Source organism: Centropristis striata, chromosome 8 (assembly GCF_030273125.1).
Source record: "Centropristis striata isolate RG_2023a ecotype Rhode Island chromosome 8, C.striata_1.0, whole genome shotgun sequence".
Taxonomy (NCBI): domain Eukaryota; kingdom Metazoa; phylum Chordata; class Actinopteri; order Perciformes; family Serranidae; genus Centropristis; species Centropristis striata.
In genome coordinates this window covers 37,471,815-37,498,640 of record NC_081524.1, presented here as the reverse complement: position 1 = coordinate 37,498,640, position 26,826 = coordinate 37,471,815, and the positions used below count along the sequence as shown (strand labels likewise).

The window sequence follows — 26,826 nt, the reverse complement described above, 5'->3', positions numbered from 1 at the left end:
AAACACTTTAAACGGTTCCCATATTTTTTCAAACAAATCCTGCCTTCTTTTTCGTATGTATGTCACTCTCTCCAAAGGAAAAGTTGTGAGCATTTGCCTCACCCAATACATAGCATTCGGTCTGCTGGTCTTTTTCCAAAACATTGCAATGGCTCTTTTAGCGTGTAACAGACACATATCTATTAATATTCTTTCACTTTTGTTGTATTTGTGACCTTTTGGATAAAGTCCTAAGACAAAAAGTGCAGGATCCATTGAAATGCTTTGTGAAATAATTTTTTCTATTGCCTCTTTAACCTCCTCCCAAAAAGATTTTATCTTAGTGCATTGCCACACACAATGGAATAATGTCCCTTTCACCTCAGTACATTTTGTACACACATCCGGGATATTCCTATTATATTTATTTAATTTAACTGGTGTGATATAAGTTCTCATCAACCACTTATACTGCAATAGTCTAAGTCGAGTGTTGATTGATTGGGTGTGAGCCTTATTACATATAGATTGCCAGTCCTCTAATAAACTTGTGTTGTTGTTTCTGTCTGCAGCCTCTCCTGGACGCCCTGGCAGATCTTCCAGAGTGGTATGGCGTCAAAGCCATGCAGGCACACTGGATTGGAGAGTGCACCGGCTGCTACTTCGATTTTAAACTCAAGGTGAATCTCAGCTCCCTCCCTCCTGCCTTTTTATTCATTCATCATTCTTGCCTCCTTTCAATCTCTCAACCTTTTTCCACCAAGTGTTTCCCTGTTGCTCCCCCTCCCCATCCTCAGTTTTTCATCTCTTTCTCCCCAAGCAATGATTGCTTATTTTAGTTTGGATTCCTCTGTTTATTTATGTATTTTTATTAAAAACCATGTACCAAAACATGAAAATATTCACTTTGTAGTTCACGTTCAGCGGTGAAGTGACAATTTACCCAAACAGATGATGTCACAGATTAGTTTCTAGTGAGTTTTCTAAAAGGCGTATTTACAGTTCAGTGCAGTGCACTTCACACGTCTTTCATTTCAAACTGAGTGGTCGCAAAAAGCCCACTGAGAACCTTTATTACACTGCTCTCCTTGAGAAAGAATCCGAAATCAGTTCCATTATTTAAAAGAGTCTTCATATTTATAGAGGAGGGAGCGTTCGAGGATGTCGGAGTGCTTTTGTATCTTTTTTGATTTGTATATAAAAGGGTTTCCCTCTGGCAGATGTGTAATTAAAGAGAAAACCAAAGGTCTTTAAGTTAATTGGATGGCTGCTTGTTTTATGTTACATCATCACAAATTGTCTCAGGAACTCTTTACTGAATTATCTCCCCACGGGGCTGAAGATACGGATCTGTATCTGTTCTACAACATGACATACACTAATTACGCCAGTCATCTATAAATAATTATGGGATTATTGACATTGTAACCTCTTTATGTATCAGAGAGCTATGTACAGCTCATTTAGCATAAGTACAATATTCCAGGTATTGAATTACGGTGCCAACTCTCAATTTATCTGTTTATGGTTATAACAATGACCGGGATTGGTGAAGAAAGAAGAGGGGAAAATACAAGACGAGAGCTAGCAGCTCTTTGTATCTGTAGGTTTATTAATTAAAGATAGAAATTATTGCCATTCTCTCTCTAGACCAGTAGTTCTCAACCTTTTTTGAGTCGCGACCCCCAATTTAACATGCATGTTGTCCGCGACCCCCGCTCACTGAACAGAATCTCACACGCACAGTTCAGATCACCCTAAAAAGAAACAAAATGACCCAAAAAAGTAAACAAAATGACCAAAAAAAATACACAAAATGGCCAAAAAAATACACAAATTGACCAAAAAATACACAAAGTGACCAAAAAAAGACACAAAACGACCAAAAAAAGACACAAAATGACCAACAAAAGACACCAAATGACAAAAAAAGAAACAAAATAACCCAAAAAAGAAAAAAAAAAATGACCAGAAAAAACAAACAAAATGACCAAAAAGACTCAAATTGACCACAAAATGACCCAAAAAAAGGACACAAAATGACCAGAAAATACACAAAATGACTACTAAGTATTTTAGTTTTTTTCTATCATTTTGTGTCTTTTTTGGTTGAGCGGGGGTCGCGGACAACATGCATGTTAAATTGGGGGTCGCGACTCAAAAAGGTTGAGAACTACTGCATTACAGTACCGGGATTCGAACCAGCGACTCTCCATTTACAAGCCCGATTCCTAACCTTTAGGCCCCTAACCATCATGTTATTTTAGAACTATAATGACGCTGTGAGAGCGAAGACACCGCCAAGGCCAAATATCCTATCACAATGTTATAATGAACGTTAAAAAAATCTTTTCATATTCTACATTCTCCCACCAAGTTTCATTCAAATCAAGCCATTCAAACAGAAAAACAAACAACCAGGATTGGGGTCGGGTCCCCAATTGGGGTCGCGATACGATTTCTTGGGGTCGCCAAATCATTTTGGAAGTCAGCTCTGTCTTCTTTGGTCATTTAATGTCTTTTTTGCGTCATTTTGTGGGGGTTTTTTAGTCATTTTGTGTCTTTTTTGGTCATTTTGTGTCTTTTTTTTGGTCATTTTGTGTCTTTTTTGGTCATTATGTGTCTTCTTTTGATAATTTTGTGGTCAATTTGTGTCTTTTTTTGGACATTTTGTTTACTTTTTTTTTGTAATTTTGTGTCTTTTTGGTAATTTTGTGTCTTTTTTAAATAATTTTATGTCTTTTTTAGTAATTTAGTGTCATTTTTTGGTAATTCTGTGTCTTTTTTGGTCATTTTGTTTCTTTTTTAAGTATTTGAGTTTTTTTTCTATCATTTTGTGTCTTTTTTGGTTGAGCGGGGGTCGCGGACAGCATGCATGTTAAATTGGGGGTCGCGACTCAAAAAGGTTGAGAACTACTGCATTACAGTACCGGGATTCGAACTAGCGACTCTCCATTTACAAGCCCGATTCCTAACCTCTCGGCCCAACCATCATGTTATTTTAGAACTATAATGACGCTGTGAGAGCAAAGACACCGCCAAGGCCAAATATCCTATCACAATGTTATAATGAACGTTAAAAAAATAATTTAACATGCTACATTCTCCCACCAAGTTTCATTAAAATCGAGCCATTCAAACAGAAAAACAAACAAACCGAAGCGAGAGCATAACCTCCTCAGCAGATGGAATAAATCCCTTTGTGTGGCGGCTGTGGAGCCAGCAGGTCCTCCTCATTAAATCGGCCGGTCGCTGAGAGGTTCCCACATGCTTCTTCTCGTTTCTCCCAGGTGAACGGGGAAGACACGGGGGAAACCCTGACTGCCTACAGCTCCTCCCCAGAGACGGTGTTCGGAGCGGCTTACCTGGCTCTCCTCCCCTCCCACAGACTGCTGCACGGGAACAGCTCAGTGCGCCCGGCCCTGGAGGAAGCCTTTCAGCCAGGCAGAGGTGGGGATCTCTGCACTTATCCCAGTCTGTACCAAGGTTATTATAGTTAACGAAAACTAACGAAATAACGAAAACTAGAATTGTTTCAAATATTTTTATTGTGAAGCAGACAGTATATCAAAAATACATCCATCTCTGGTTTGTCCAATGCTTCATAATTTCATTATACGTAACAAAGGTGTCCTACAAATAAGCAATAAATGAAAAACAATAAATGGGAGAAAAATGTAAAAAGTATACAAAAATATGTAAACAAATACATATATTAAAATAAATAAATAAATAAATAATAACACCCTCCCTGACCCACCCCGTCCCGCCCACCCAGTACTACTCAATTTGTCCTACATCCTGTTTTAAGAAAGAAATAATTGGTTGCCACATCCTCTTGAAGTCTTCTAACCTACCACTAAGAGAGTAACGAATCCTTTCAAGGTGCAGTGTTTCAGTCAGTGCCGTTAACCAAGCTTTGAAAGTAGGTGTCTCCGTTTTTTTCCAGTGGAGGAGAACAAGTTTTTTCCCACAGAGGAGACCATAGGATAGAAGGCGGCGCTGTTGAAAACTAGAATTGAAAAAACATTTTTGTTAACTGAAATAAAAATAAAAATGAGAGTTTTAAAAAAAAACGATAACTAACTGAAACTGTATTTTGTGGTTACAAAACTAACTAAAACTAACTAAAATTATAGTGAAAATGTCCTTAGTTTTTGTTTTTGTCAACTTTTTTCTTTCATAATTCAGTGTTTCTATTTGAACATGCAACACATGGTGAATATGTTTACTGAGACTGGGATGTCTACACTCAAACCAAAATTCAAAACACCCAGAACTGTAAGAGTTAATAACCTTATTGGGGCTGAGATGATAAACCAAAGGAAATAAAGGAAACATTTATTATGACCTCTTTGAATCTGGCACCCAACATATAGCCCATTACAAAAAAGCTAAAACTAATAAAAACTAAACTAAAACTAAGCATTTTCAAAAAATAAAAACTAAACTAAAACTAAGCATTTTCAAAAAATAAAAACTAAACTAAAACTAGAAAACACACTCTAAAAACTAATTAAAACTAACTGAATTTGAAAACAAAAATTCACAATGGAATTAAAACTAAATCTAATGAAAAATCCAAAACTATTATAACCTTGGTCTGTACCTGAGTCTGTCAAGGTGTATGATAAACTGCTTTGACAGAAGCCAATTTCTGCCAATGTGATTTTAAAAAATAAGATCCTGTAAGTCATTATAATGAGAAAAAAATAATGGCTTAGTCATTATTTCAAGATAAGTAAGCCATTATTTTGTGATACTTCCTATTTCATAATAATAACTGTTGAAATAATTACATAGTATCTCCAAATAATGAGTTGGTATCTCTTGAGAGAGTTTCAATTTATTTTGTGATAATAAATCATCATTTTGAGAAAGTTTCTCATTATGATAACTAACAGGTTCGATTTTTCATCACAAGTTTTCATCTTATCTTTTGTTTTACTGGCAGAAATGGGCTTCCATTCTTCGTAGGCCGAGGAAATAAGCTTTTTATTTCTTTTGAGGAAGTAAACATATTTGGATTTTTCCTTCTAAGCAGTAAAATTCATTAGATTAGATTAGATTAGATGTATTTGTCATTGCACAGAAATACAACGAAATTCAATGCACTCAGGTACTGGACTCATAAAAAAAAAAGCATAATAAATAGTAAATAACAAGATACATTCTTATCATCTCATCTCAATAAATGGGTAAATAGAAAAGATACATTCTCATTCTCTCAGCACTTAAGAAAAGCACGTAAAAAGGCTTAATCCTCTAAACCTGCATTTGCACTTTATCTGTCTACATATAATCCATATCACTAGTATGGATTTTTGCCTTTGTAAATATGTTTATGTTATGTCAAGGTATGAATACAGGAGGAGTAGTGGACTGAGTATGTGTTAATTGGGATTCCCTTGAGGTTTTCTCTGTATTAGTGGTAATGGTTGTTGATAACGAGCAGCCTGCTCTCCAGACTCCCTTACACAGGTCACCGCTTGCAACCTGCTCACTGGCCGCGAGGTTCCCCTGGTCATCTCACACAAGGAGGCGTTCGATGGCTCTCTGGATGCTGTGATCGGTGAGTTATTGGCGTGTGTACGTGTGGGTTTCACAATCATTCAGAAATTGTAGGTGGTATGTAAGAAAGTCATTTGCATTCATCTCTGAGCTGACACTAGAGACTCAATATATCGTTAGCCTCATAGCATATTTGCCTAAGTCATATTTGAACGTTTTCGGGAAACAAGAAAATACACAATTTTTAGTAAGCCCATTGGTATTCTTAATTGATATTGTACAGTAAGTTCAAATAGAAGTGTGAACAAGTTTGCATAAAAAATTAAACACATCGATTTCATAACAGATAAAAGTGACTTAGGCAGAATATGCCCTGACTAAGGCAATTTTTCTCTTACATATAAATAATGTAGTTTGGTTTGTATGTAGCGGCAAAAATACCTAAGTCACAGAGATGACCAAGGCAGAAAGTGATTTTGGACTCTAACAAGTGTTCTGATAGGCTGAGAACATATGCAATAAGGCAGAAAGATGCAGCAGTGGTAGGAGAGAAAAGTTAGGCAGATATTACAATTTGGCCAAAAAATGACTTAGGCAATTATGCTATGAGGCTAACGATATACGAACAAACAGGAACACTTGTCCTCTTCACAAACTCCACTAATGAGGTGAATAATCATTCTACTTTCTGATTTTCCCTTGTGTACCAAATACAAATGAGAAAATGTCAATAAAGATAAACAGGAAAAATGTTCAACTTTAATGGACTTGATTTTGCAATTAACACTCCTCACATTTTGAAATTGGACCCTTTTACTCTATGTCTTTGCCATGCAGTGTTGTGGGTGCCATAATGATGTAAAACCAGTGGGTGTTTGTCTAACACAGTGGAGGTGGAACACCAGGGACTGTTAACGATTAGTCTCATAACAACATGTTCACATGACCCCAGGGAGGGTTGTTATTTTTCTCCCAGGAGATTGGTCGTGTACATGTCTCTGTTTTTCTGCACATTTGTCTGACAGGTATCCCAGACTGTAGTGAGGAGGATCTGACTGTGGCCAGAGCTCTGAACTTGAGTTGGACCACGGTGCTGAAAAGTGAAGAAGATGGGACACAAACTCTGATCAACTCTGATAAGGTCTGCACCAAGGTTATTATAGTTAACGAAAACTAACGAAATAACGAAAACTAGAATTGAAAAAACATTTTCGTTAACTGAAATAAAAATAAAAACTAGAGTTTTTAAAAAAACGATAACTAACTGAAACTGTATTGCGTGGTTACAAAACTAACTAAAACTAACTAAAATTATAGTGGAAATGTCCTTAGTTTTCGTTTTTGCCAACTTTTTTCATTCACAATTCAGTGTTTCTATTTGAACATGCAACACATGGTGAATATGTTTACTGAGACTGGGATGTCTACACTAGAAACAAAATTCAAAACAGTTAATAACCTTATTGGGGCTGAGATGGATAAACCAAAGGAAATAAAGGCAAAATGTATTATGAACTCTTTGAATCTCGCACCCAACACATAGCCCATTACAAAAAAACTAAAACTAACACTAAAACTAATAAAAACTAAACTAAAACTAAGCATTTTCAAAAAATAAAAACTAAACTAAAACTAGAAAACTCACTCTTAAAACTAACTAAAACTAACTGAATTTGAAAACAAAAATTCACAACGAAATTAAAACTAAAACTAATGAAAACTCCAAAACTATTATAACCTTGGTCTGCACTGTTCATAATGGGCCTCAACGTTGATACATTGCAATTAACTCTTGACTATAAAAAACATAATTTTTTACAAAAGTTCTGGCACATGGTGGGGAGGGAGATTAATAGGATTTTATATAAGAATCTGCTATGTGACCCATTATGCATGTTGCTTGGGATATCAAATGGCTTTATTGTTGATAAATATGAGAAGAAATTGTACAAAATGTTAACTTTCTGTGCTAGAAAATGTATTCTCTTAAACTGGATAACAGATAAAGCTCCCTCTAGAACAGTAGTTCTCAACCTTTTTGAGTCGCGACCCCCAATTTAACATGCATGAATCTCACACGCACATTTCAGATCCCCCAAAAAAGAAACAAAATGACCAAAAAAAGGAAACAAAATGACCAAAAAAGACACACATTGACCACAAAAAGACAGAAAATGACCAAAAAAGACAGAAAATGACCAGAAAAGACAGAAAATGACCGCAAAATGATTAAAAAAGACAGAAAATAATCAAAAAAGACAGAAAATGAACAAAAAAAGACACAAAATGACCAGAAAAGACAGAAAATGACCAAAAAAGGAACAAAATGACCAAAAAAGACACAAATTGACCACAAAATGAAAAAAAACAAACACAAAATGACCAAAAAAAACATAAAATGACCAAAAAAAGACATTATGTGACCAAAAACACATTAACACATGAACACTTTAACACAGTGGAGACAGAGCTGACTTCCAAAATGATTTGGCGACCCCCAGAAATCATCTCGCGACCCCCAATACAGGTCAATAATATAGGTCATTGGACCTACCAAATTATACACCCCTGGCTGGTGTGATCCCATCACAAGAAGCTCTCCAAAATTGATGTAGATTTAAAAAAGTCTGGTCCATATGAATGTGGGAATCCCAAAAAAGACACAAATTGACCACAAAATGAAAAAAAAAAAACACAAAATGATCAAAAAAAGACACAAAATGGTCTAAAAAGACACAGAATGACCAAAAAAACCATAAAATGACCAAAAAAAGACATTTAGTGACCAAAAACACATTAACACATGAACACTTTAACACAGTGGAGACAGAGCTGACTTCCAAAATGATTTGGCGACCCCCAGAAATCATCTCGCGACCCCAACTGGGGTCCCGACCCCAAGGTTGAGAATAGCTGCTCTAGAACATGCATGTGGCAGGAAAGATATTTTATATCTGTACATAGCTCACCTTGTTTCTTTCACTTTTATATAAATATAACCGGACCCTCGTTTGCCCTCTTCTCAGTTCTCAGGCCTCAGCAGAGAGCAAGCATTTGACTCCATTACCCAGAAGGCCAGAGAGCAGAAGGTCGGTGGCCACCTGACCAGCTCCAAGCTCAGGGACTGGTTGATATCAAGACAGCGGTACTGGGGCACACCAATCCCCGTGGTGCACTGTGGCTCCTGTGGTCCAGTTGCTGTCCCTGAGGAGGAGTTACCCGTTACGTTACCAAAGCTGCAGTCTCTCAAAGGAACGGGAGCGTCTCCGCTGGAGGCTGCTCACGACTGGGTCAACTGCACATGTCCCAGGTGAAAACACTGACATGTCTTATTTATTGTTTCATTTGAACATCGCATGTAAACGTACACTACCGGTCAAAAGTTTTAGAACACCACAATTTTTCTATTTTTTAATTGAAATTCAAGCAGTTCAAGTCCAATGAAAAGCTTGAAAGGGTACAAAGGTACACTACTGGTCAAAAGTTTTAGAACACACCAACTTTTCCAGAATTTAATTGAAAATGATGCAGTTTAATGTCTCAGTGTACTCTGAAATTAATGCACATTTGCAACATTTAAAATTCTTTATTGAGCATGATAGTGTTTTGAAAATAAAAAAAGATTCAAAATCACATTTTATGTTGGACTAAAAGACTAAAAAAAGACACAAAATGACTAAAAAAAGACACAAAATGACCGAAAAAAGACACAAAAGGACTTACAAAGACATGAAAAGAATTAAAAAATGGACAAAATAGACTCCATAGAGTCCCCCATTTCTTGTTCCCTGAAAAAAGGCCTACTTGTATAATTCTGAAATGTAGCCTACATTATCTTTCAGTTTTGGTTAAGCTTACCTTTTTTTATTTACCTCTGGCAGTTCACCACTTACCTTTGTACCCTTTCAAGCTGTTCATTTGACTTGAACTGCTTGAATTTCAATAAAAAATGGAAAAATTGTGGTGTTCTAAAACTTTTGACCGGTAGTGTAAGTGTTGAACTGCCAGAGGTAAATAAAAAAAGGTAAGGTTAACCAAAACTGAAAAAGAATGTACATTTCAGAATTATACAAAAAGGCCTTTTTCAGGGAACAAGAAATGGGTTAACAACTTAAAGCAGTTCTGCAGCAACGGAGGTTGATCAAGCCTCGAAAGTTGCTAAGTTGCTACCAGTTCCTACAGGTGTCCCAACTTTTCTTGATCACTTACAACCTACAAGTTGCTCCACATTTAAGGGAACTTCTGCAACAGAGTTGGGAAGAACTTTCTGAAGAACATTTGATTTCCATTGAGTGTGTTCAGCTGTTCTATCTGTTAAGGTGGCTACTTGGATGAGTCAACAGTTTAGAATACATTTTCCTTTCTAAATTGATTCTATGATTTATTTTTTAACTTCAATTGTTTATTTGTTATAATTTCAGAGTACACTGAGACATTAAACTGCATCATTTTCAATAACATTCTTAAAAAGTTGGGGTGTTCTAAAACTTTTGACCAGTAGTGTATCCATTTGTTTCATCCACTGTCTTGTGTTAAAATCAACATATTACACTCTGAAGAAAACCCTCGAAATGATTATCATATAAAAATGCAATTTAAAAAACAACTTTTGGTAACGCTTTATAATAAGGTCCTTAATAACCATTAATTAACAAGTAATAAGGCATTGTTCTCGCTTTAGATCCGGTAGCTGCAAAAAGCATAGTTAACTTATAGTTAACTTATAATAGATGAGCAATAAAGTATATTTTAATATCAATAAGCAAACAAAATAATATTAATAAAGGCATGGCAAAGACATAATGGGTGTTTGTAATCCCATTATTAACACTTATATAAGCTTATAAACACACAATAATGTTAATAAGCATCTTGTAAGGACTTACAAGGGCCTTATTACTTGTTAATTAATGGTTATTACAAGGACTTTAATATAAAGCGTTACCCAACTTTTTTATTTCTAATAGCCAATCAATGTATTTTTGTTGTTCAATATCATACTTATATGCTGTTTTCTTGAGATGGTTGTCCTCTTTATAATAGAATGAATGCAGTAATGATGGACATCAAACACACAAAAGACTCACTGCCAGTAGCTTGTGTGCTTTTAGCACTAAAAAATATGCTAAATGCTAAATTTAATTCCTCATAAAGCATTTGCAAAGCCACTTTGTCTTACAGTTTGAAACCTGCATAGTTTACATCCATATTTAGCCGCGACAGGTTTTTACCTGAGTTTTTGTGTGTGCCATGTAACTTTACAGGTATGTAAAGTACAGGACAAAAGTTTGGACACACCTTCTCATTCAATGCGTTTCCTTTATTTTCATGACTATTGACATTGTAAATTCATCAAAACTATTAATGAACACATGTGGAATTATGTACTTAACAAAAAAAGTGTGAAATAACTGAAAACATGTCTTATATTCTAGTAAGCAAAGGGTGGTTACTTTGAGGAATCTAAAATACAAGACATGTTTTCAGTTATTTCACACTTTTTTTGTTAAGTACATAATTCCATATGTGTTCATTCATAGTTTTGATGCCTTCAGTGAGAATCTACAATGTAAATAGTCATGAAAATAAAGAAAAACGCATTGAATGAGAAGGTGTGTCCAAACTTTTGGCCTGTACTGTAGCTGAGGTCAAAAGTTTAAGGATGGGTTTTGTTCAAGCAAGAGCTCCAGAAGTTGAGGGGTAGGAAGTAGGGAAAGAGTCATTGGACCTACCAAATTATACACCCCTGGCTGGTGTGATCCCATCACAAGAAGCTCTCCAAAATTGATCTAGATTTTTAATTTTTTTTTATTTATCTATTTTTTTTATTGGTTTTTAGTGTCAAACATTTCCACATCATTCATCATAGTTTCTGTGTGTGTGCTCACCACTATGACTTGAATACACACATATCGACACAATATAGTAAAGAAATAAAATTAAAGTAGAAAGAACAGTAAAACAGTTAGGGGGTAGTCTGTTTGTGAGATGATTACCTATCAGTGAAAACAAAATCAGGCCTTTGGGGCATTACAAAGTGAATCCACTTTTTAAAGTATGAAGTAAATTGCTCTGTTTTATGATTGACAAATGCTGTTATCTTTTCCATTTTGTAAATGTCCATTGTGATGTCCATCCATCCATTTAGAGTTGGGCTCTCCTGCGATAACCACTTCCTGGTTAAAGCCTTTTTAGCTGCAACCAACAGAATGTTCAATAAGTATTTGTCCTTTTTCATCCAGGTCTTAGGTAAATTCCCAAAGTACATAGTTTTGGATTCTAAAGGCAGAACACCAATTGATGTAGATTTAAAAAAGTCTGGTCCATGTAAATGTGGGAATCCCTGAAACACACCCTCTTACTTATATAATAACCATTTACACAGTAACAAGTGACCCCAGTGAAGCATCCTCAACCACCTCCTGTAGCACTGTATGATTAACAGATCAGTGGCCCTATTCATGCTGTGATGTTGTAAATAGGATGCAGAAAAGGGTGGAGGATGTGTTTCTTTTTAACGCGACACAAGCTATTGGGGAAATGATCCTGTCCATTATGTTGTTTGTGGAGTGAGAATTGAATTATGAGTAAACCCTCTCTAGTGACGAGCCTCTCCTCCGTACTTCCTGTATTTCCCCGGGAGACCAGCCCCGACTAAATGAGCCCGCTGTCAGCGCAGGCTGAGAGGATTGACAGCTTTACAAGAACACAGAGCACTGAGAGCGAGCCTGCAAATTGTGTGATTAATACTTCTGCTCTGATGGGGGTTATGTAATGAGTGGCATCTGTGACAAGAGCAGCATGACATGATGATGGAGGTTACATAAGCCAGCTGTGCCTCCAGAGGCACATACACACACTGTACATGCACATCACATACACCAACCTTTTGTATATAGGGGTAATTACACACACACCAGCATGCCATCTCAGTGGTGAACTTGTTTGAGAATGCCTACTCAGCCGGCAGGCGTCTCCAGAGTCCCTCGCTGACATGGGAATTCCTCTCTGAATGAGACTAATCACCGTCATGGCAACCATGTTGATTAAAACAATGGCCCACTCAGTCGCAGATGGCACAAGTCATCAGACTGTGTTCAGTCACTTCCACACAGCTACTATAATTCCTCCCATCAGCGGAGATTGATGGCTATAATCGGCAAGACACCGTTATCTCCTCTTTTCCCATCTCCCCTCCGTTGTAAAGTGTCTGTGGAAATTTGTTCTCTTCACTCGTCGACCATGTCCAATTAAAGTTTGAGTGGAACACAGTTGAGCAGGGCGATGAGAGATTGGCGGCAGAAATGGAGTTTTATTTGTCCTTGAGGAAGTCATTTCCTGTGCGCTCATCTCGTCTCCGACCCTCGGTGGAGAAACTGTAAATTGGCCTGCCAAGCGAACCCCTGCCTCGGCTTAGCCTGGCTGGAAAAGGTGTTCATGCAAGAGTGTGTTGTTTTCCGTGAATACACAGGTGAAGAGAGAGACCACCGAGTTAGCGCAGCGCACACACACTCACAGACGCTCAGCAGATGGAGGGAAGAGAGGCTTGGTGGAGTGGGCAGCTGCCTCTCTTGCCTCATCTGTTTGAGAGCCTTTTGGCTCTTTCTGGCTCATCCTTCAAACACACACTCACTGTACACACTCGTGCTTACAGGTTGCTTCAGATTTAGCTACCTGCTGTTGTTGCTAGGCTCCTTTCATGGCTTAGAGAAGTGCCATCTCTAGACAGAATGCTGTCTAATCTCATCTACAGTTGTCTGACTGTACCTGCCACCAGCTGTCTGTCAAATTACCACAATCTGGCCTCTGATTGGTCAGTCTGGTGTGAGAGAGGAGGTGGCAAAGCTCGCTTGCTTGAGCAGATTATTTGATGGAAATTTTCGTCAATTTGTAAAGTTTTTTTTTCTGCATTCTTTTGTTATGGTTCGATATATTGCTGCTCATATGAAATAACACCTGGCTTCCGAATATTAACCTTGCTACACCTTGTTGCTAGGCAACCTTCAGCTCATACCTCATCATTGCCTTATTATGGACCAGTGTGGTAGGTGGTCGAGGGGTTTTGCCTCCCGATGTGTGTGATAATAAAAAAATTGACTGTGAGATGCACTTTTGTGCAAAGGAAGAGGCCGACTAACAGAGACATCCCACCAGGTCCAGGAAACGCTACCTGCTCATTATATAGATTCATTACACATAGAGTGAAATATTTTAAGCCTGTTTTTCTTGTAATTTTGATGATTCTGCCTTAGAGATAATGAAAACACAAAACTCAGTGTCTCAAAAAAATTGGAATATTACATGAAATCAATTTAAAAAAAGGATATTGAAAACACAAATGTCAGGCTTCTGTGAATGTATGTTCATTTCTACACTGCAAAAAAAAAGAAAAGTTGGGTGAACTCAAAATTGCAAGGCAACAAACTTCGATAAAATTTTAAGTTGGACAATTAAACTAAATATTTTAAGTTTTGTTTTTGAGTTTGCTCAACTCTGAATTTCTCTGGCACGATTGTAACGCCGCTATGAAATGTCAGCTAATGTTGTGACCACAATTTTGAGTTAGCATTAATATGCTAATGGCTACTCTAGTAGCTGTAACAAGCAGTGCCGCTAGCATCAGTTAGCCGCTAGCATCAGTTAGCCGCTAGCTTTCGCTAATGACCGAATTTCATGATAATAAAATAATAATAAAAAAATTGACTGTGAGATATATTTTTGTGCAAAGGAAGAGGCCGACTAACAGAGACATCCCATCAGGTCCAGGAAACGCTACCTGCTCTGTTGCACATAGTAAAGCTCAGAGCTTCGCTTCTGTTTATCTTTCTGGGACACTGATTTTAACTCTTTTGAGACTCATTATAAAGTAAAAGGCAGACGCTTCACTGTTCCATTAAGTGCTTTAAATCTGAACAAAAAAAATCTCTCTTTTCCAATGTCTTTGCAAATGTCCTCTCCTCCTCTGTGAAAGTGATGTTGGCAGATTCGCATCACGTACCCAAGTGCTGTTTGGCTTGGATAGAAACGGGGCACGAGGTGGCATTTCCAACACAAACACATGATCATGTGTTCGGCCTGCCAGTTCGTTCCCTGTTAGCTCAGCCTGTTAGTCAGGGCGCAGGAACAGAGCTCTGGTGCCAGTCTGGCTTCAGCTGTGCTTCTCTGCAGGGACATGACCCCCACAGCCAGATGGAGCCAGCTTTACACTCACAAACACACACTCACATAAATCACATAATGTGCCATTTCACTAAGCATACAAACAGCGATCGTTCATTTGTTAGCGTTCTAATTTGTCAGCCTAATATTGATTTTTGTGCTGCCTCTGCCAACTCTCTTTGTCTCTCTTTCTCCTCTGTCAGATGTAAGGGCCCAGCCAAGAGGGAGACTGACACCATGGACACATTTGTGGACTCTGCCTGGTACTACTTTAGATACACAGATCCTCATAACCCAGACAGGTATGAACAGCCTCCTCCTGAGACTTCATTTTGCTGCTTTTCAACCATTTCCGAACTCAATGAAGCCACCACAATGCAAGCGCTTTTTTTCTCTCCTTCTGCATCCGTTTTCTCCCACTGTGACAGATTTTAGCACAAATTGCACAGGTCTTATTTACACTCTCTTTGTTCGAATGAAAAGAAGAGAAAGCTGAGTCTCCAGCAGTGGGCGGATAAGCATATCTGTCTGTTTTTAGATATTGGAAAAAATACATTTTTCTCTATGTAATCTCTGCTATGTCAATAGAAACTTAATTTTCTGTCTTGCCTCACCCACACACATTGCACATCCACGTCCACACTTTGGTCTGCATGCACTAATGGAGAGTTGTACTCAAACACATAATTATGCTCACTGTAAGATCACCCACTCTCTTCCACTTACCCGTTTCAAACATGCATATACAGCCTGTATGCACTCATACAGTCTCTCTCTCAGACACACATACACTTGCCTCCAGAAGTTGCTGCCAATAGAGATTATAAAGCTATGGCTGTCACCTGCTGGGATGGCGGCGATACCCTGAGCTCAACAAAAGAGATTAATTTCCCAGTGCCCTGACCTAGCTGTAAAGCTGCTTTAAAAGGAGAGGGACTGCTCTCCCCATCACTTTCCTTAGCGGGACAGATTATGGCACAACAGAAAAAGCAATTACACTATTTGTGCATTTCAGTTAGCCTGCTGAGCCTTATGTGCACAAGGGGAAACGATGAAAATAAGAAGCAAGAGATGTTGAAAGTAGGAAGGAAATAGGAAGAGGGTGGTGTGTGTGTGTTTGTGTGTGTGTGTGTGTTTGTATGTGTGTGTGTGTGTATATTAGAGTTCCCTGGGCTGATGCCAAAAAACCAAGCTAAATTATTTTCAGCCTTGTGAGTTCATAACTTTTTTCCCTGGTTCAATTATCCGGAGACACCATCAGCCATAGAGGGACGGCGAGAGGCAGAGAAGAGTGGAGGAGAGTAATGACTGGTGTGAAAGGTGACACACAGAGATAGCAGACTGCCCTAAAAAGCATCATTAGGTGGAATCCCTACCTCAGCTGGCCGTCACGCCAGGCGGGCTAACCACATGCAGCTCCAAATCTGAAAGCAGCAGCCCAGTCTCAGTTCATCTTGGTTAGATTTCTCTCCACAAATACTTAACTGTTAACAGGAGATGACCTCTGACTTTAGAGGAAGTCTTCAGAGACACATTTGAAACATGTATTACTTGACCATTTTTTCTTTTTTTTTGTTTTTGTTGTGCAAGTGTGAAGCCAGTGAGATAGAGGAGGCTTAGTGATGCTGCTGTTCGCTTCATCCCTGAATCCTTGTGTATCAGATGCAGCCTGCCCCCTAGAGGGCGTGTCTGTGTGTTTGTGTATAAAACACAACAACTAGTGCTCTGTGACAACATGTTTTCTAAGAACATGTTGTGTAATTTTTTTTACAGACAATTAGAGATTAGATTAGATTAGATAGATTAGATAAAACTTTATTGATCCCTTGGGATGGCTCCCTCAGGGAAATTGAGTTTCCAGCAGCAAACAGGTTAAAAAGCACACAGTATCAAAGTAAAAAAAAGTAAAAGAACAATTTATATACAATAAATATGAGGTGTATGGGTTTTTAAATAGTCCTTATGTTTTTCTTATTGTGGTGGCTACTACTCCTACTGGCTTCTGGCTTCTTTACTGCTGTACTCTCAATTGCTGAAAAGTTCAATTTTTTTTTTCAATCATTTCAGAAAGTGAAACTCATTCATTATATAGATTCATTACACAGAGTGAAATATTTCAAGCCTGTTTTTCTTGTAATTTTGATGATTCTGCCTTAGAGATAATGAAAACACAAAACTCAGTGTCTCAGAAAATTAGAATATTACATGAGATCAATTTAAAAAAAGGATATTTACAACACAAATGTCAGGTTTCTGAAAAGTATGTTCATTTCTACACTGCAAAAAAAAGAAAAGTTGGGTGAACTCAAAATTTCAAGGCAACAAACTTCGATAAAATTTTAAGTTGGACGATTAAATTAAATATTTTAAGTTTTGTTTTTGAGTTTGCTCAACTCTGAATTTCTCTGGCACGATTGTAACGCTGCTATGAAATGTCAGCTAATGTTGTGACCACAATTTTGAGTTAGCATTGATACGCTAATGGCTACTTTTGTAGCTGTAACAAGCAGCGCCGCTAGCATCAGTTAGCCGCTAGCATCAGTTAGCCACTAGCATCAGTTAGCTGCTAGCTTTCACTAATGACCGAATTTCACAACAAAGAAATAAGAGTTAGCAGAACTATTGTCCCTTGTTTTGAACCCCAACTTAAAGATATAAGTAACAACAACTTGTTTTTGAGCAGGCAACTGGCTTCCTTTGTTGTGCTAACTTACATTATTGCCCTAAATGTCAATCATTTATATTTCCAAGTTTTACCAAATTAAATCACTGTTTTAGGCCAAAAAATACAAGTTGGCTTTTTTGCAGTATATACACTCAATACTTGTTTGGGCCTCCTTTTGCATGAATTACTGCATAATACGGCGTGGCATGGAGGTGATCATAATGGAAGCCCATGTTGCTCTGATATCGGCCTTCAGGTTATCTGCGTCTGGTGTCTCTCACCTTCCTCTTGACAACAGCCCATAGACTCCTATGGGGTTCAGGTCAGCTGAGTTTTCTGGCCAGTCAAGCCCAGTAACACCATGGTCATTGAACCAGCTTTTGGTACCTTTGCCAGTGTGGGCAGGTACCAGGTCGTACCAAATGAAATCAGCATCTCCAAAGAGCTTGTGGAAGCATGAAGAGCTCTAAAATGTCCTGGTAGATAGCTGCTATGTTGACTGTGGGCTTCAGGAAACACAGTGAACCAACACCAGCAGAGGAAATGGCCCCAAATCATCACTTACTGTGGACTCCAATATTGAACTTTTTCACAATATTCTAATTTTCTGAAACACTGAGTTTTGTGTTTTCATTATCTCTAAGCCAGAATCATCAAAATGACAAGAAAAACAGGCTTGAAATATTCACTCTCTGTGTAATGAATCTATATAATGTATGAGCTTCACTTTCTGAAATGATTGACAATAAATATTGAACTTTTTCATGATATTCTCATTTTTTGAGATGTACCTGTATAAGTTACAGATAACTTTACAATGTAAAAACCTCCTTAGAATTCCTCATATTGGAACAAATCTGTCCCCAGCAGATCCCCTCTAATATGCATTGTTTTTTATGACTGTTCTAAAATTGCTCAGATCTGGCCATGTATAGCAAAGGAATGGAGTACAATTCTTAAATGTAATGTCTCTAAAATCCTGGGCTGTTTTTATTGGGACTCCAGAACAGGAAGCAGTGAATTATGCATCACAAGAAAATCAACTTCTTGTTGTAAATAAACAAATAAGCAAGTTAAAAAATGAACTATAATAATTAAATAAAAATTAAAGAGAGGGAAAAGAAAAAAAAATACAATAAATTATAACAATTTTAGGAAGAAAAGTGTACTTTTTACCCAACATTTCTCATCTCTTTTAAGTGTATTTTTAATTTCTTTGTCATGAACATATTTCTTAATACCCTAAATTCCGAGACAGCTTCACTCTGCTTTACTCTTCCTCTCCAGGCCGTTTGAGCGCCACCTAGTGGATGAATGGCTTCCTGTTGATGTGTACATCGGAGGGAAGGAGCACGCTGTCATGCACTTGTACTACGCTCGCTTCCTCTGCCACTTCTGCAGGGATCAGGGTCTTGTTGCTCACAGGTGCGGCAAATACAGCTCTTTATCTGCTTTTGCTGTGCATATTAATTAATGCTCTCTCTCTCTTTCAGGGAGCCTTTTAGGAAACTGCTGGTTCAGGGTCTGATCAAAGGCCAGACCTTCAAACTAGCAGACAGCGGCCAGTACCTAAAGAGAGAAGAAATAGACTTCACAGGTACACACTAGCCAGCCCTTTCTGTTTTGTGCTGTATTGTATTTTCTTTATTGAATGACAAGTTAACCAGCTACTTATGTGAGTCACTAATGCCGAAAGTCAAATAGCAAGAAAATACTTTTGAAAAGACGTAAGAATCTCTTAAACTGGCTTCCTGTCCAAGGTTCTTCAGCTTCTCTCTACTGCTTGGTAACAGGATAAAGAGGAGATACTGGCGTGTTATTTCAGGCTATTTTTTTTTTCATAAATTTGTAACTTTTTTCCCATTAATTTGAGATTTTTTTGTCATAAATTTGTAACTTTTTTTACCATTAATTTGAGATTTTTTTTCTCTTAAATTTTTAACTTTTTTCCCATTAATTTGAGATTTTTTTGTCATACATTTTTTACTTTTTTTTACCATTAATTTGAGATTTTTTTCTCTTACATTTTTTACTTTTCTACCATTAATTTGAGATTTTTTTTCTCTTAAATTTGTAACTTCTTTCCCATTAATTTTTGTCATAAATTTTTAACTTTTTTTACCATTAATTTGAGATTTTTTTCTCTTAAATTTGTAACTTTTTTCCCATTAATTTGAGATTTTTTTGTCATACATTTTTTACTTTTTTTTACTGTTAATTTGAGATTTTTTTCTCTTAAATTTGTAACTTTTTTCCCATTAATTTGAGATTTTTTTCTCTTACATTTTTTACTTTTTTACCGTTAATTTGAGATTTTTTTCTCTTAAATTTGTAACTTCTTTCCCATTAATTTGAGATTTTTTTTCTCATATTTTTTTTACTTTTTTACCGTTAATTTGAGATTTTTTTCTCTTAAATTTGTAACTTCTTTCCCATTAATTTGAGATTTTTTTCTCATATTTTTTTTACTTTTTTACCGTTAATTTGAGATTTTTTTCTCTTAAATTTGTAACTTCTTTCCCATTAATTTGAGATTTTTTTGTCATAAATGTTTAACTTTTTTTACCCTTAATTTGAGATTTTTTTCTCTTAAATTTGTAACTTTTTTCCCATTAATTTGAGAATTTTTTGTCATAATTTTTTTTACTTTTTTTACCGTTAATATGAGATTTTTTTCTCTTAAATTTGTAACTTTTTTTTACCATTAATTTGAGATTTTTTTCTCTTAAATTTGTAACTTCTTTCCTATTAATTTGAGATTTTTTTGTCATAAATTTTTTACTTTTTTTTACCGTTAATTTGAGATTTTTTTCTCTTAAATTTTTTACTTTTTTACCATTAATTTGAGATTTTTTTGTCATAAATTTTTTACCTTTATTACTGTTAATTTGATATCTTTTTCTCTTAAATTTGTAACTTTTTTCCCATTAATTTGAGATTTTTTTCTCTTAAATTTGTAACTTTTTTCCCATTCATTTGAGAATTTTTTCTCTTAAATTTTTTACTTTTTTACCGTTAATTTGAGATTTTTTTCTCTTAAATTTGTAAGAGAGATCTGATACTAGTGTTATAGCCTCAGACTGAATAGGCCTTACATATTTTTCTGTCTTTTATTTATTGTGAATCTGACCTCTGACTCACAACCTCCCTCTAGATGAGGAGCCGGTGGTGCGTGGCGGTGGCCCTGTTGAAGTGACGTGGGAGAAAATGAGCAAGTCGAAACACAACGGTCTGGATCCCCAAGAGGTGGTGCAGCAGTATGGACTGGACACAGTTCGACTATACATCCTTTACGCCGCACCACCTGAACAGGACATCCTCTGGAATGTCAAGAGTGAGCCATGATGAAAAAATTATACTGAAACCTTAAAGTGATGGTTCAGAGCTTTAGAGAGTCGTATGAGGGACTTATCCATAGTCAGTGTATCACTTACAGTACACTGCAAAAAAAGAAAAGTTGGGTGAACTCAAAATTTCAAGGCAACAAACTTCGATAAAATTTGAAGTTGGACAATTAAACTAAATATTTTAAGTTTTGTTGTCTGAATTCAGATTTTTGAACTTATAATTTTATATTGTAATAACTTTTAATTCTTACTTCTGCAATGTGCTGAATTGGCACGATTGTAACGTCGCTATGAAATGTCAGCTAATGTTGCGACCTCAATTTTGAGTTAGCATTGATACGCTAATGGCTACTCTTGTAGCTGTAACTAGCATCAGTTAGCCGCTAGCAACAGTTAGCTGCTAGCATCAGTTAGCTGCTAGCAACAGTTAGCCGCTAGCAACAGTTAGCCGCTAGCATCAGTTAGCCACTAGCAACAGTTAGCCGCTAGCAACAGTTAGCCTTATGACCGAATTTCACCACTTTCCCGCATTTCACAACAAAGAAATAAGAGTTAGCAAAACTATTGTCCCTTGTTTTGAACCCCAACTTAAAGATATAAGTAACAACAACTCACCAACTTGTTTTTGAGCAGACAACTGGCTTCCTTTGTTGTGCTAATTTACATTATTGCCCTAAATGTCAATAATTTATATTTCCAAGTTTTACCACCTTAAATCACTGTTTTAGGCAAAAAATACAAGTTGGCCTTTTTTTGCAGTGTAGATGGCGTCACGCCCCCAGTTTGGAGAAACAGACAGCAGTGTACGGCAGCAACAAAACTTATTTTAGCCACCAAAATAAAAGCCCATCCAAAAAATCAATATCACTTTAAGTGTATGCTTTATTCACAATATTTTCACTTTACCGTCAGACTGTCAGCTAATGGTGTACCCTGTTTGCAGTCAGACAGCCAACAAGGTAAAGCAGTGAAAATATTTTAATTGCAGCGTACACTTCAACTAATATCGGTCTTCTTTTTGGGGGTCCAAAAAGAATATCACGATATTTCAGGCTATTTTTGCGATAACGATATTCTTGACAATATTACCAAATACTTAAAAATATATAGAAAATATGACTTTTTTTTAGTCTGTATAAATAAATAAAAATCTAAAATGTAGTGTGAAGTGCAAATCTCAACAGTTGCCAAATACAAAAAAATGTACTCTTGACTAATATAATAAAATTAACCATTTAGGGGTTCCGGGGGCATATTTTAATGACATTTTGTAAAGGAGAATAAAGGTTCTTGTATGTTTTATTTAAGGCTCTTATTTTGATGGTCTTCTTGTAAGTTCTGTGGTGGATTCTCTTAACACGCTGGGCTCTTATTTTGAAAGCTGTGTGTTTGGAGGGCAGCTCGGTATATTCAGCTGTGTAAGTGTCAACCTTACGCCACTACATCAAGAAGTAGAAATGTTGCCAATATCATGATATGCATTTTTTTTTAACCATAAAAAAATATATACCGATATTATCGTGAACGATACGATATGGCACACCCCTAGCTGCTGCCCTTGTCCACAGCAATGCATTGCTTGGCTTTCATGTCTGTACTCTGTAAGTAATACAACCCCACTTAAAAAGATCAGAGCTGTCCCTTTAAGTCATTATCTCACATTATAAATGAAGAATGATGTCAGAGCATGTTCAGTTTGTGACATTTATCTCTATTTTTTCGTGAATTGTTTCCTCAAAGAAACTATTTATTTTCAAATGAAGTAAAATGAATGAATTCTGGAGTAATTTGTAAAGGCTGTTTCTCCCACATTATGTCATATATTACAATATGCTTTACTTCTGTGTGTGTCTGTGTGTGTTCATCAGCGGATGCCATCCCTGGGGTTCTGCGGTGGCAGTCTCGGCTCTGGCAGCTGGTGACCAAGCTGAGAGAGGCTCGGGATCTCGGAGAAGTCCCCGACCCCTCCCTGCTGAAGAAGAAAGAGCTGGCCGAGACCAAGAAGTTCTGGGGGAACAAGAACTACGCTATTCAAGAGGTAGAGCCCCACACTGGCTGATGTGTTGAAGAAATGGCTGAAAATGTGTCATGGTGAAATGATTTAACAGATGGTTAAGTGCAAATCACAACGGCAAATCAAAAAACACAACAGCAAATCAAAAAACACAACAACAAATCAGAAAACACAATAACAAATCAAAAAACACAACAACAAATCAGAAAACACAACAACAAATCAGAAAACACAACAGCAAATCAAAAAACACAACAGCAAATCAAAAAAACACAAGAGCAAATCAGAAAACACAACAACAAATCAAAAAACACAACAGCAAATCAGAAAACACAACAACAAATCAGAAAACACAACAAATAATCAGAAAACACAACAACAAATCAAAAAACACAACAGCAAATCAAAAAACACAACAGCAAATCAAAAAACACAACAGCAAATCAGAAAACACAACAACAAATCAAAAAACACAACAAATCAGAAAACACAACAACAAATCAAAAAACACAACAGCAAATAAAAAAACACAACAGCAAATCAGAAAACACAACAGCAAATCAAAAAACACAACAGCAAATCAAAAAACACAACAACAAATCAGAAAACACAACAGCAAATCAGAAAACACAACAGCAAATCAAAAAACACAACAGCAAATCAAAAAACACAACAACAAATCAGAAAACACAACAACAAATCAGAAAACACAACAACAAATCAAAAAACACAACAGCAAATCAGAAAACACAACAACAAATCAGAAAACACAACAGAAAATCAAAAAACACTGTTGTGTTTTTTGATTTGTTGTTGTGTTTTTATATTTGTTGTTGTGTTTTCTGATTTGCTGTTGTGTTTTGCACTTCAGGGCCACCGTATTATTACCAGTAGGAGTCAGTAATGGACCCACATTTAACATCCCAATGTTTGTCAGCATGTTAGTGTTCATCTTCTTTCCATAAGGAAGATGAATCACCTCATTGCTTCTGTCACATTGGTGTGTTTTTAATTTAATTTCTCTTTCAGTAACAGTTATCTGTGGTTGTTTTGTTCTAATGTGCAGTATTAAGTGATTCATTTTATTAGTCGTTTTACACAGCAAAAGGTTTGTGCTGTATGATGTCATGGTGCAAGGTAATATGCCATATAGTAAAGTCATATACAGTATATATAATACCAACAGTACATAGTCCTGAGCTGCAGCCTTTCCATCGAATCTTGAACATCCGGTGCAACCTGAAACCCCCAGAGTAAAGAGTAAAAGAAGGAGGGGATGGAAATTGATTTTAAATCCACTCCATCTCCTTTCACACTTTATAAATAGCCTCCTTTGGCTGCCAGGTTTGATTCTCTCTCTCCACCCCTCGGGGCTGCTGCTTTTAAAGGACCTCAGGCTGTTTGCCATAAGCCCCCAAAGCCAAGGCTGTCCTTTGATCCGTCCCTCAGAAAAAGCCTCGGTGATCGACCTCCTCCTCCCTAAGACCCTTCCCAAATGGGCTCTTCTTCCCAGAAGGCTAAGCAGAGCAATGTTAACATGCTGTGTGCCTTCAGTCGGTTCACATGGTGATACCCGGGAAGAGGCTTCACTTTTGGGCCTGCCGTTGTTTTCTAATGATTCTTCAGAGGCAAAAATATCCCATGATGCAGCCAGTCCACCTGGAAACATCCGTGTGTCCAGTAACTGAAACAGAACACAAAGCCTCACACTTTATAGTTTTCACGGTAACACTTTACTAGAAGGTATCGTCATAATAGTGACATATTACTTTCATAACTGTGACATGACACAGTCATAAACGTGTCATAAACATTATGTCAATGTCATAAATGTTTATGACTGCTGTCATTAAGTGTCATTCGGTTTTTGTCATGACAAGTTGACATTCCTTGGGATGTCCTTATTGTGACAACTTGACTTTAATCAAAGTGACATTACCACAAAATGTCTTTGTCATGGCAACTTGACATAAACAAAATATGTTTCTATATTTGTGTTTATGGCAAGTTGGCATAATGATTATTATAATTAGATGTGCAAGGTTACAGACCAATTCTAGCACTTGGTCATAGATGTTTGACAGAATACCGACAAGATACCCAAACTGACTGTCATGACACCATTATGACGGTGTATTGAAGATATTCTTTGACCTCAAGTAAAGTGGTAGCATTTTGATTCGTCATTAACATATCATGAAGTATAAACTGACAGATACAATTACATATGAAAATGTTTTCTTTTTTTCTGTTTTCTGTTTTTTCTTGTCTTCAATCCAGTACACAAGTTGTCATAATCAAGACAACCCAAGGAATGTCAACTTGTCATGACAAAAACCGAATGACACTTAATGACAGCAGTCATAAACGTTTATGACATCAACATAATGTTTATGACACGTTTATGACTGTGTCATGTCACAGTTATGACAGTATCATGTCACTATTATGACGATACCTTCAAGTAAAGTGTTACCGTTTTCACTAACTGACTTTGTCACCTGTTGTTTTTTGATTTGTTGTTGTTATTTGTAGGTGTCATCTCACTTCACAGAGGACTTCCTCTTCAACGCTGCCATTTCTCGGCTGATGGGACTTACCAATACACTGAGTGTGAGTGTGCCCACATCTACCTTGATATAAAATGTCAAGTTTTTTACTTAACACTTACTGTGTATGTGTGTGTGTGTGTGTGTGTGTGTGTTTGTGTGTTTAGAGTGCAACAGTCAGGATGATGCAGCACAGTGTGGAGTTTGAGGAAGCTCTTGCTGCGCTGGTTTTGATGACAGCGCCCATGGCCCCTCACCTGGCTTCTGAACTTTGGGCAGGTTGGTTTACAATTGTGCACTTTAACCCTTAATAGGACACTCAATGAAATACTTGCAAATTCCAAATTTCAACGCTACAGAATATCGGAGGATATTACATACGGCCAGAATGTGTTAAAAAAAAAACCATACGGACCCAGGGAAGGGGGGGTAATATTTTGAGATAAAAGTTACATATTTATGAGAAAAAAATCTCAAATTAACGGTAAAAAAAGTAAAAAATGTATGACAAAAAGATCTCAAATTAACAGTAAAAAAAGTTAAAAATTTATGACAAAGAAATCTCAAATTAATGGGAAAAAAATTAAAAATTTAAGAGAAAAAAATCTCAAATTAACGGTAAAAAGAGTAAAAAATGTATGACAAAAAATCTCAAATTAATGGGAAAAAAGTTACAAATTTAAGAGAAAAAATTCTCAAATTAATGGTCAAAAAGTTACAAATTTAAGAGAAAAAAAATCTCAAATTAACGGTAAAAAAAAGTTACAAATTTATGACAAAAAAATATCAAATTAATGGGAAAAAAGTTACAAATTTAAGAGAAAAAAAATCTCAAATGAATGATAAAAAATACCACTATATACCAATACCAAAGGACTTCAAAACAGTACTCGCATACTTGGTTACTGGCATTAAAATGCTTGAAAGTCGGCATTTGTTGAGATATAGGATGAGATATCCAATACCTGCAAAATAAAAAACTATTCAGTCCTGGTGGTATATCTTGCACTAATTTACATCATTAATTTGATTGGAATTATTAATTTGTTTTAGAATGAATATCAATGGTGTCACGTCAGGGTGGATGAAATTTTAGACTGGCACAAAGACCAAAGTGAGGTTGTTGTTATGTGGTAAAATTATGTTTTTTCTGTAAGAGGAAGTTGCCTCGGATAAACGTGCAAGTCATCTAATACTAGTGAACGCCCAGCAGAAGTGTAATCAGCAGCCCCTGAGATAGTGACATGTTTTTTTTTGTATAAACGTTACAGACAGACTTACAACAGTTCACCTTAACCCTCTATGGTACCCATTATGATGCCAGTTAGGAAAAAAAATTTGGAGTGTTTTTTTGTCTTAATGAGACTAAATAAAAATAATCTGAAGAAATGTTATAATTCTTTTTCTTTTGGAAATTTTTGGGGTTTGTTGTGCATAGGCAACATAGCATCATAACGGTGCACAAGGGAAAAAGGAAGGTTTTTAAATTAATTTTAACATCAACAGGAAACATTGTACCATTGAACCAACGACCCATTGAAATGAATGTCTTGAACAGTCTAAGTGTATGAAACTATAAAAAATGAAGGATTACTCACCTAT

General features: G+C 36.6%; 1 protein-coding gene across 1 annotated transcript in view; it reads left to right on the top strand.

The window, feature by feature from the left end:
* Positions 1 to 26,826, top strand: part of lars2 (leucyl-tRNA synthetase 2, mitochondrial) — a 64,107-nt gene that overhangs the window by 30,464 nt on the left and 6,817 nt on the right. Inside the window, exons 8-19 of the mRNA XM_059338408.1 lie at positions 552 to 659; positions 3,270 to 3,429; positions 5,447 to 5,551; positions 6,516 to 6,631; positions 8,517 to 8,800; positions 14,853 to 14,951; positions 18,602 to 18,739; positions 18,808 to 18,911; positions 20,469 to 20,648; positions 22,530 to 22,699; positions 25,211 to 25,288; positions 25,392 to 25,503. Of these exons, the coding sequence (XP_059194391.1) occupies positions 552 to 659; positions 3,270 to 3,429; positions 5,447 to 5,551; positions 6,516 to 6,631; positions 8,517 to 8,800; positions 14,853 to 14,951; positions 18,602 to 18,739; positions 18,808 to 18,911; positions 20,469 to 20,648; positions 22,530 to 22,699; positions 25,211 to 25,288; positions 25,392 to 25,503 (1,654 nt within the window). The remainder of the gene's footprint in view (positions 1 to 551; positions 660 to 3,269; positions 3,430 to 5,446; positions 5,552 to 6,515; positions 6,632 to 8,516; positions 8,801 to 14,852; positions 14,952 to 18,601; positions 18,740 to 18,807; positions 18,912 to 20,468; positions 20,649 to 22,529; positions 22,700 to 25,210; positions 25,289 to 25,391; positions 25,504 to 26,826) is intronic.